We start from the raw sequence: 12,046 nt of genomic DNA on the forward strand, positions 1-12,046 counted from the left end.
ACTGACGGTTTCGGTAACACTCTTTTAGAATGAAAAAAATTTCCCAACAACAAAACAACGATTTTCGTTTTTATGATTTCATTTATTAGTCAAAAAATATTGCATTATAATGAGATTACAATCATTAAAATTGTAGTATTTACTTTCCTGGACGGATGATGGTTTGCTTGATGACAGTTGGTCCACGGACTGATCCTCCGAATCCTGGTCCTCTGTTGAATCCTGGTCCACCGAATGATGGTCCTCTGTTGAATCCTGGTCCTCCGAATCCTGGACGTCCACCGAATCCTGGTCCGCCATTACGGATGATGGTGGTCTTCTCAATGACTCGTTGTGGGGCGGCCCTGGAACGAGAAATATGAGTTTCCGAGATAGATAGAGCGTATTCTGGATTCTATTTTTGATCACAGAATACTGAATACGGTAACCGAAAAAATAGAAATTGAGTAAAAAAACTTACAAAGCGGCAACAGCCAGAACAGCGAGGAGGATGACAGAGTAGAAGTTCATTGTCGACGAGTTGTCTGTTTGTTACCGAGATCTTATTGCCTATTTATACGATTTTCAAAGGTGCGAATGGACCGCCCGATGACTTGAATCGGGTCTCTTTCATTTTGGAAGAGATCTTTTGATCGTCAAAGTTTGTGATTACAATCTGTGTGCCCCCGTTTGTCAAATCATGTCGGCGCATCTTCAAAAGATATGATGTTTTCTTGAGAAGTGTTGCATTTGTCACCGATCTTATCGCGAATTTCGAACCTATGGAATCGAAAATATGGTTTGTGTATGAAAAATAGTTGCCAATGGTTTTGAGAAGTGACGAATTGTAACGGTTTGACGAATGGCATTGATATAGAACTTCTGAACATTTTTCCCATTTTTCGCTTTCAATTTTTATACATTACTTGACAAAAACTAGATTCAAGTTATTTCATTATCTATCTGTCAACGGTTAGATCTTCAAGTGACATCAAACTTCTGAAGTTTTGAAAAGAAAGAGACGTAATCTTCCCTCTTGATCGAAACGACTTCGCCCTGCGGGACATTTTGTGTAATATTGCATTTGTCAAGAGAGAGAGAGAGAGAGTGAGTGACCTTTTTTTGATAGACAGTCCGATACTGTACCGTTTGCTTGATGACATCACGAGATCTATCGGTAAGAGCATGTTGAGGTCAATGTGAAGACAAGGACAAGGTATAGATCGTTTTGTTATGGGAAGGAATTGCAAAATTACAATCTTTCGGTGCAGATGGTTAATTATTTGAAGATAGGGGTGGCCATAAAAAAACAATTTTCTCGAAATTCGGTCCATATATGTACAGTAATACAAATGTGCTTTTTTCAGTTGATTTTGACCATTTTCTGGTGTCTGGAGCTCGGCTGTAAAGTTTCCGATCACTTTCAAGAGTGGTTCGTAGTGTAAAACAAACATAGGTTGAAACCTTTGCATTCACTTAATAATCATTCCGAAATTTTTAGTGTTTCAGCTATTTGCCGATTTCTGAACTACACCTGTTTTTTCACACTTTCCGTACAAAACCATTCAAGAAAGGAGGGTCTTTTGAAAATTGGCAAATAGCTGAAACACTAAAGACTTTCAAAAAAAATTTTGCGAATGCAAAGTTTTCAATCTAAGTGTTTTTCAAATTTAGAAAATAAACTTAACCGCCAAGCTGCACACTCCTTAAAATATGGAAAGTAGCTCAAAAGCAACTGAAAGACGCTCTTTTGTACATTTACTGACCGGCACTGTAAAGGAAACTCCGAGTAAATTTTTTTCATATTCCCCTTTGTTCAAAAATGAGGAAAAAGGGATAAATTAGAGAAAAATTGTTATGGACCGCTTTCTATTTCAGTCTTTCTTGTTTTTATTTTTGTTTACAAAGGGAATCGAATAATGATGAGAAGGGCAAACGCTTCAGTTCAACTCTACAAACAAAAATCAACATCCAATTTTATCATGGAACTGAAACTTCTAGTAATTTTTTTCTGAGCTTTACGAAAGATAATTCAATAAATTGATTTCAGACAACTAGCCTGGCTGGCGCGGCTTCGGCGCGTTTCAGTTGCACCGCTATTCAATTGTGCGGGCAAGACTCAGATCAAAACTTTCAATTTTTAAGATTTAAAGTTTCGAATCTACAATTTTTATGCTATAAAAGGAAAATCCGCCGTCCCAAACTTCAATGGTTCTTAGATCGTATTTTTAGATTTCCTGTGTTCAGGGTAGTTTTCGATTATTGGTTTTCCGAGAAGCGATAACATTATTTTTATCAGACCATCGGAAATTGTTCGTTTATCAACGAGGAAGTGTATCAACGGTTGACACCCTGCAATGAACAAACGGATTTTCTGTATTTCCTTGTTTCTGAGAAACTTGTTTCTAGATGGTTGGGCCTGAACAAAGAACTAGACTACCGGACGGAAAAATATCAGAGTTTTTAATGGAAAATAACCTGTGAAATAATAAACAAGTCCAGGATTTTTCGATTTGTTTGAAAGCGATTATTACAAATTGAGAAAAGTTACTTGCTCTATTAGTCGCCCACTCCATTTGTGTACTTTGAGCTCGATTTTCTCGTTTTTTGTGAGAGAAATTAAAAATTTTTCAATTGGTGAATTATTCATCATTTAATCAACAATAGTCCATCAATTGGCAAATTTTTTATATCTTTTAGATGGACCGTGATAATTAAGTTTAAAGTGTCCGCATAGGGTGGGCTTCGCGTATTTCGTTAAAATGAAATCAGTCGAAAAAGTTGTCAATTACAATATTCTTGCCGAATTAAAAATTTAGTTAAATCTCAAATTTTCAGAGCGATGGAAACTTGTAGAGTACCGCCAGGACCAAAACATTGACTGTATTCCACTGAAAAAAGTTGGTCCGGTAATATGATTTAAAAAAAAACGAGTAAAGTATCATTCGAAAAAGATCACGGATAGAGCAAAAATGTTATTTATAGAGTCCCAAATGATATAAGAAATCTATTGATACAGTGATACCATCAAATTGGCTCATCAACTGGATAATGTGACTAAGAGGGCGAGCTAAGGCAGTAAAAAAACAAACAGAGAAATGAGAGCGTGGGGTTCTCAATGACCGGGCTCAAGTGCATCTCGATTCGCAATCTTCTAGTGTATCAAGTGTTTCGCTCTCGCTATTTTTCTCCCTACATTTTAATTTGACCCCGAATTCTATATTCCTTCTTTTTGTCCTTTCTCTTGTTCTTCTTTTTTTTCAATTTCATTCATCATCGAATTCAAATTGGTTTCGTCTCAAGTTGATTGGCATTTTTCGTTCAAGTGAACCCATAAAATTTTTTGTAGCGTTTTGTTTCATTGTGCATCTAGAAGTATCGCTCCCATACAACGACTTTTCCCCACCCAGCACTTATCAGGTTTTTTTTCGAGAGCAAACTTTTTGACAACTTCGTAAGAGAGACATCACTTCTTGAGTTTTTGGAACAGAGGCATAATTTACAAAGCACTTGAAAAAAAGTCTGTTCTCTTCCCGTTTCTGACAAACAAGAAATTTGAACTAGTTGATTTCACTGAAATCGTTTCAGTGGATTTTCGAGAATTCTGTTCTGGTCGCTGACAAAAAAAGAACACAGACACATCTCAAATTAGAACATTTCTTCGTGTTCTGTTTTTTCTTTCCGATTGAGTTTTTTTGAGTGAAAAGAAAACATTCTTGGAAGAAGAACGGAGGAAGACGCCTTCAAAAAATTCTAATCAACTTCCGTTCTTGTTTTTTATCAAATTTGGTTTTGACTCATCTACTTTTTTCCTTTGGAAACTTTTTTGTGTGTTTGTATGCCTGTATGTCTTTAATTGAATTACTCAAAGGGTTGTTAGTGGTTTGCAGTATGTAGTCATGGACCACCGAGCCCTTCATGTTCATCCTGTCTAGAGTTTTCAGCTAATAGGGAACCTGTACCGTGAAAAATCTAAATTTTTAAAAAATTGTAAAATCTTTATGAGAAGTGAGATTCACTTACTGTTAAGTTCGAACCAATTTCTCTTGGCTCCTATGCGAGATATTGAAAATGTGTCAACTGATAAACTGCTTGTGATATGATAATAAACGATTTATCCGCTGACCAATTTTTGATACCTTTAAAAGGAAACGAGATAAACTAGCTCAAACTGAAAAATTAGGGGCACTTTCATTAAAAGTTTAACGGCTTAAAATTTTCGAAAAATGAGAAAATTGAAAATTTGTTTCAAATGATTGATATTCCGATTCCGTGACCTGCTGAAAAAGTGTCATACCCATTTTTCAATCTTTGACATAATGTACTTTTATCTCTCGAAAAACTCGGCTTAACCTCGAAATTCCTACTTGTATCTCCATGTTTTACTTCTTTTTGTTTTTGATTTGAGTATGATAAAAACCTAAATAGATCACACACTTTTCTATTCAATTGAAATGTTTTCAGATTTCACCAAATTTTACAATCTACTATTATAGGATTTAGAAGACAAAATGAGGATTAGCATTTTTTAAATCCATTTTGATCCAATAGAAGATCAAAAATTGAAAAGTGCTATCAGATAGCACATTTTCCTGACTTTTTCTATATACCTGTTCCGCCGGATTGGACAACCTGGAATCCAGAGAGAATTATCACTTGCGGTCCTCTTTTGTTACCCAAAAAAAAGATCGAGAGGTAATATTTCCCCAAAAAATGATTAAGACGTAATATCAGCTGTAATATTATCTTTTTTGCTGCTTATTTGTTTTCTTCTTTCGAAAATTTGAAACTTGGAATTTCAAGATTTTGGGATTTACCTCAAATTCAAAATCACGTAAATATGAAATCGGAAAGTTCCAATTTTAAAACATTGACACAGAATTCAATATGAGGTTGAAAAAGATGACGATTGAGGAAAATTGACGATTGAGGAATCTATTTTCGAAATTTGCGCTTATTGATAGTTGTGAGATCATTCCAGATTCATTTTTGGAGGTTTGAAAAATATGCGTGGGTCAGACATTTTTTAATCATTTAGTGTGCAAATATGAAAAGTTTGTTTCAATGGTTCTCTCATATGAGACAATTTTTCTTCAGAATTTTTGAGTGAAATGAGAAAAAAGTTGAGCGTAAGAGTTTTTAGTTCATAATAGTTTTGAAGATAAGATTTTAAAAAATTTATATTTTTCTTTTAGCTTATAAGTTTTCTACCGGCTGAGCTATGCAAATGAGAAGCCAATTGCTGGTTGATGATTTTTCCGTATACCGGATTGAAGCTCTGAAAATGGGAATTTTGGTTGCATCACTTCTTTTTTGTTGAAAAATGGTCAGAATGTGTTTTTATTATGATTGAAGGGCATTTTTTTTTAAATATGATCAGTGTGCTTTCATTGTTTTGGTGTTCCCCTTCCTTCGAGGAATCTTTTAATTCCAAAAAAAGTTCAAAATAAGGGACTTAATCTAACGGAAATGCGACCAGCCACTCCACAGCTTCTAAGAACTTCTTGAATTTGTTATAAAATTTTTTGAAACATCCAACACTTGTACTGTTTTCCTGTAAACCCGCTCTAATTCCACAAATGTTTGAAAAATCGAAAGGAAGGTTTTCTGATTTCTGACCATAATTCATTTTCTCACTTTCTTGTTTTTCTTTTCTTGTGGGTTTTGATGAAAGGGACACCATCTGCATAAGCAGTTCCTTCTTCTTCTTTCTTTTCGCAAACGGCCGTGGTACGCTTTATTTTTGTCCGTTCAGAATAAAAGCGAACGGGAAAAGCCATTTCATTAAGACCCTTCATTAACATACGGCGTGGCGCTCCGAAAAAGCACATTTTCGACGCCACTCGCCGCCCCAACCATCACCACCCCCCAATGGTTTTTATCTATTCTTTCATTTTGTTTTCATTTATTTCTTTTTTCTGTTCTTGAGCTTGCGTTGTCCCAACAAAACACTCGTCACAGATTACGGTAGAATTTTCTGCTTTAAAGAAGGCTACGCTCAGTGCTGTGATATTATTTTCGATTCTATTCATTTTGGCAAGTGTCATTTAGTAGAAAATCGCCAAAAGTCATTGAACTGTCTTTTTGAAATCTTATCAGCAGTTCCTATGAACCAAAGTTTAGGGTAGAATTCTCGCTATACAAATTTCTAACCAAACCCTGGAATCAGCGTCTCCGTGAGAAAGCAAACAGCCCACACAAAAATATTCGTGAGTTTTTCTTATTTCAGTGTTTTGGTTTCAAGAGCAACCTAATGGGATTTGTACGTGGTACTTGAATGAAAAACGGATTTTGCTCACTTCCAGTTTCTTCCTGTGGGCGATCTTTTAAAAATGAATAAGAATAATTGCTCCTGAAAAAATACTATGTATTGCTGCACATCGTTATTCTTCTCCACTGAGTTTTCTTTTGTTTCCGGTGGTACTCATTGAATAGGTGTTCAACAAAAATATTGCTCTTTTTTGTATTTTTCTCCTGTTTCCCGTTCGTCCTGGATTTAAGTTATTTATTGTTTTTCAAGGGAAAATCCACAAATAACCTTTTGGTATTTCCTGTTAGTTATCGAGTTCCAGATTTAAAAAATACATAATCTTACGAAGTTATATTTTCAGAATTTTCCTGTACGTGTCATATCTTTTACCACCCACCCCATTTTTTTCGGCTCGTTTTTCAAACGAACTCTTCTCTAGAAAAGAAAACTTTCAGAAAATGTTAAATCTTAATGCAAGTGACATATTTTTGTTCGTTTCTTTTCCTTATTTTTTGTTGATTTCAGAGAACTAGTCCCAATTTTTGTAGACAAAGAAGGAAGTCTTACGATTTAAAATTTTGTTGCAGAGTCTCTAGAATAGCCTAGGTCAATTCATGTGTGAAAATAGTTTATCATTGTTTGAACGTTTTGATATTTTAGAATGAAAAAAATGAAACTTCAGTTGTGCTTAGACCACCTCGTTGTGATTTTGACATAGTTTTTACCTAATTTGTATCAAAAATCGCTTTGAAATGTTTTTTCGTCAAAATAGAAGTGTGGTATCAGAGTTAAGGATTGAAAGTGGAAGATTGAGTACACGTAGTGTCTTTTTGATTATTCTCAGATTAAGAAACTGGGATTTTTCAACTCATTTTTTCCGTATACCGGATTGAAGCTCTGAAAATGAGAATTTTAGTTGCATCACTTCTTTTTTGTTGAAAAATGGTCAGAATGTGTTTTTATTATGATTGAGGGGCATTTTTGTTATTTCCCTCGTAAGTTTTGTCTAATTTTCAAGGCTTTATGGGAATAAAATTTTTAATCATTAAATTCTCAATTGAAAACAATATCCAAGCAAGATGTTCGTATCCTATTGCTAATTTGAAAATAATAAGTTCAAAGTTAGTATCAGCACTTTTTCCAATTCCTTCTTGACAAAAAAAAAACAAACGGACAACTGTGAACAACATTTTGTGTGTGTTCTGAATAATTTCGAATAACTAATAAAACCATTAATCGTTAAAAAATATTAACTTTAAAATCATTAACCTTCCGATAAAAGCGGTTAGTCAACTTCAAAAATCCGCAGAGAAAACCTCTCATTTCTCGCGTCAGAACAGAAGACTTATTCATATGGAACCTGTAAATTCCTAGGATGTTCCGGGAACCTTCAAATTTTAAGGCCTAAAAATTATATCGAACTTTTTTGATTTCTGAAAGTCTTCTAATTTTCATACTTGTAAAATTGCGGGCCGGGCTTGAGAAAATTTTCAAAGCCCGGGCCCGGCCCGGAAAGCCGGTCTAAAAAAGCTTGTATTTTTGAGCCAAATTTCGAGCTCTCAGTAAAATTTTCTCCATGGCCCGTTACAAGTATAATTTCCTATACCTCCTGTCAAATCATGTAGAATTCGCAATACTCGGTAAATCTCAAACAGTCCCCTCACAATTTTTGAAACCAAATTTTGAATCTAACGAAGGTTTTATAATATTTTAGAACACACAAAATATACTAATTAGTATTACTCTGCGAATTTTGTCCTGGGGTTCAAGTTTTGAAAATTTTGGTTCTAGTTTGGTCTGGAACTTATTAAAATCAAACAACAATTTTTTTGTTTCTACTTATTCACGGTCTCAACAACTCTGATGCCGTCATTGCGCGTAATGTCTTTTTTGTTACTGTTGGCAACATTGCTTCTTTTTTCAATTTTTCATGTTTCGTGACCAAATGTATCTGTCCTTGAAAACTTTTTTTGAAACAGAAATGCAACTTTTGAATTTGATGAAACAGTTTTCATCACAAGACGAACACCATAGATTGCAAATCGGATAGATCAGAAACCAATTGAAAGTCGAGAGGGAAGAAATAAATTGAAAGGGTTTGGGAAAATTTCGTCCAATTTCTCACGATTCCAACCAGTTATATCAAAGTACGTGTTACAAAATGAGTAAAATACACTTTTTGAACTTCTAGCCTGTTTCTTGTTGCACCGTTCTCTGATTTCTGATTGCTGAGTGTTCAAGACTACTGTATCCCGTAGCCGGAAGTAGTCGAATGAGGAATACAAATCCATTTTGAGCTCAAATGGTTTTTTCATCTGCACATTTTTCCTTGTACGAAAAAGCGGGGTACAAATTGCCACCCATTAGCATTTTCCTCATCCATTAGTCTTTTTTTCTCAAATCTCGACTATAGTCATAAAACCACAGTATACCCTAATTCATCTTCCTACGCAGAAATTCGTTTTTTTTTTTCGTCATCTAGTGCTGTAGGAGTTGGGGGCGGGGCTAGAAGTCAAACGGAGAAGAGGAGCCAGCGATTTCGTTCAAAACGCGTCTCTTTTCCTTTCTCACCACAAATTCCAATTCGAGGACGATGTTCTTTTGGTGGTTCTGGGCTGCACTTGTTTTTTCTCGATTGGTTGTTGTGACTGATTGTCAACAACCATTTGAGAATCCAACCACAGTAAGTTAATGGGATAGAAGAACAAACTTGCGAATGAATAGAAATTGAATGCGGTAAAGTTAATAGTTTTGGGAAACAATAGGAACTCAAAAACCGTAAAACATATCGTGACACCTGTAATACAAGAGCCCTACACTATCAGCTGTGTTCCATGGTTTCTCCTTTCCTGTCATCTTTATGAAAAAGTCACAAACTAATAAAATTTATGCCATAATGGCATAAATAATTTTCTAGTTAATCCTTTTTTAGCATCTTTGAACCGAGAGTAGCCTAGAGAGAGGGAGAGATGATTTATTGGGTCAAAATGTGACGGTCTTTTTACTGCTAATTTTATGTTATTTTCAGTGTTTGCATCTTATTTGTGAATGATTGAAAAAAAAAAGCAAAATCAACAAAAATGGAGTATATCAAACTCTAGTTCTCGAAAAAAAACAAGGATTTCCAAATCAAATAGTTTTTAGATTCTCTATATTTTTCCATGTAATCAAAGAAGTCTGAAAACAGGTAAATCTCAGAATTTGGCATTTTAAATACTCTCATTTTCTTTCAGAAATTTTCCTGAAGTTTAATAAGTTCTCTTTCTCAATATATCCCATTCTGTTCCAAATTTTCTGGTTTTCCTCTCCTCTGTTGAAATTTACGCCACTCGAATCCGCGCCCATGCACGCCACGTTACCAGCAGTCTGAAAAATACAGATTGTATGGTTTCTGCTCCGACTGGAAATATAAAAATTTCTGTTTTGTATTGCTTTTCTAACCCAGCAATGTAGTGAGTTCCTGTTTTTGCATCCACATGACATTGTCTGAAAATCTGGAAAAATAACAAATACATATTTTTGCCAGTTTTTTATTTTTTTGGACAATTACTTCAAACTGGGGGATTTAAAAAATCTTCCGCGTAGTTCAAAAGTCAGATTAATTCATTTTCCGAGAAAAAGTTGATTCAAAATTTTTCAAAAATAGATTGACAGCGCAACTCGAGTTTTACGACTTTCTGCCTAAAACGAAGTCGGCAAACTTCAAGAATAGGATAATACGGTAGAAGATGGAAAGTCGTAAAACACTCTTTCCGATGTGCTCTGACGTTTATGAGATGAATTGACAAAAGCACAAAGTGACGCCAGCAACTAAATGAATTTTTTTCGTGGTTTAGAGGACTGACTGAAAAGTGAATCAGCTAGGGACCATGATCTTTTGTTCGTCTAAAGGGATGACACCTTATTGGATGAGTGTTTTGTTTCACCCGAATTTTAGGTTTGTAGATTTGGAATAGGCTTTTTTTGAATTAGTCACTGATCCTAACAAATAGCAAACAGAAAATCATTGTTAAAACTTTAAAAAATGTGTCAATATTTTCGAAAAACCTTCCAAGAAAGTACTACCGTATTTTCTCTGATATAAGCCCACTGAAACCGAAATACATATTTGAGGTTAATTATTTTGGTTCCTGTGAATGATGTCAAAAAACTGTCAGCTGATAAATTATTTATCATAATTAAACCAATTATTTATCTGTTGACAAAATTTTGACATCTTTCAAATAAATTGAGATAGCTGAGCCCAAAGTCGATGATTTTGATAGGTTTATTTCATTGACAATACGGTAGCTCTTATCAGCATTTTAAATTTTCACCTTCAAAAAATTTAAATTGTTTAAATTGAAAACGCTGGAAATAATATTTCCTAAAGGAATGCGAGCGATTTCGCCCTTGTATAAATGAAGTTGCAATGGGCGAGTAGTAATCTGATTTACGATGAATACATTTTTGGTCCTCATGAGGAGAGCACGAAAGAAAAGAGAAGCGGAAAAAAAATCTGCGAGAAAGGAGAGAAAGAGAAACATGGGTTGCGCTGACACCTTCCTCTCTTATTCCATTCTCACACGTCTTTAGTCTTTGGGAAAAATTTAAAATTCGGAGTGTAGCTTCCACATACATGATTCATAAGAAACACACACTTCCACCATATACCTCCTTTGTTTGGTGAAACTAAAAGTCTTAAGCTAGAGAAAAGATGAGGGATAGGAATGGAAAAAAAAACTCGCACTTCCTTTTCCTTTTTTCGTCATTTTTTGCACCTAGTTCTTCCTTCTCGAATTTCTGAATATATTTTTAACGGTTTTTACGAGAATTCTCTCATTTTTTGAAAAGTTCATACCGTAAAACGTGTAATAGAAGGGCCCCTTACTTTCAAATTTTAGCCAATTCATCTTGGTTTCTGTCAAAGATATGTGAAAATTGTTTCAATGGATCTTTATCATATTATCACGAACATTTTCACAGTTGGCACATTTCTTATATCTTTCTGAGAAACCGAGATAAATTAGCTCAAACTTGATAGTGTGGGGACCATCTATTATAGGTTTTAGTGTAGTGCTAAATTTCTTTCTTCTAAATTTATCAAGTAACATTCTAGCATAGAGAACCTGAAAATATTTTCATAAAAATTTCAAGTTTCAAGTTTCAAACTCTCATGCATTGTTATTGGAAAACAATGCGTGGTATGACTATTCCTGTTTGTTTTTCCAACTTAAATGGAATTCTGTCTGCAACACTTTCTTCCTCTGAAACTCATTTCATTTCCCCTAACATCATCGAAATGATCCTGTTGTTGGCTTTCGATGAAATGAAGAATCCCGAAGCTTTTCTCTAATTGAAAAATTTCAAAAAAGAAAAGTATAAAGATAATCTCTAGTTCCTGTTTTCAAACATTATTCCAAACAATTGCTCGTCATCTCCATTAGTCAGCCATGTTTTCGGAATATTTCTTCCGATTGAGCCCTGTCTCTTCCAGCCCACCCAATGTTTTTTTAATATTTCCGGGCGTATAGTTTCTCACAGTTATGCATATTTCATCCTTCCACAAATTTATGTTTTCTGTCGTATTTCATTATCCTAGAAAATAAAAATAAGATCTTGTTTTCCAAATATTCTGTTTCAACAACCATTCTGAATATCTTTCTATTCTTATCTCACATCCGGTTTTTTAGAAAAAAAATATAATTTACATAAAACAACGTAGAGTTCTTCCTTTTTCCCAGCAATTTCTCTGAAAATTAAGCATGCAATAACTTGTCTTCTTAGCTTTTTGAGTTCATTTCTCGTATATCCCTTTTTACTTCTTTTTCCCATTCT

The 12,046-nt window shown here is 34.5% G+C and overlaps 1 protein-coding gene across 1 annotated transcript; it reads right to left on the bottom strand.

Annotated features, from left to right (window-relative positions):
* Positions 1-139: 139 nt before the first annotated feature.
* Positions 140-510, bottom strand: CBG27597 (the record flags this gene model as incomplete). The annotated part of the gene is made up of 2 exons (XM_045239331.1): positions 140-344; positions 461-510. 2 exons carry the CDS (start codon positions 508-510, stop codon positions 140-142), a joined length of 255 nt encoding a protein of 84 aa, XP_045099956.1.
* Positions 511-12,046: the final 11,536 nt, after the last annotated feature.

The sequence above is a fragment of the Caenorhabditis briggsae genome (assembly GCF_000004555.2).
Source record: "Caenorhabditis briggsae complete genome, chrX, whole genome shotgun sequence".
Lineage (NCBI taxonomy): Eukaryota > Metazoa > Nematoda > Chromadorea > Rhabditida > Rhabditidae > Caenorhabditis > Caenorhabditis briggsae.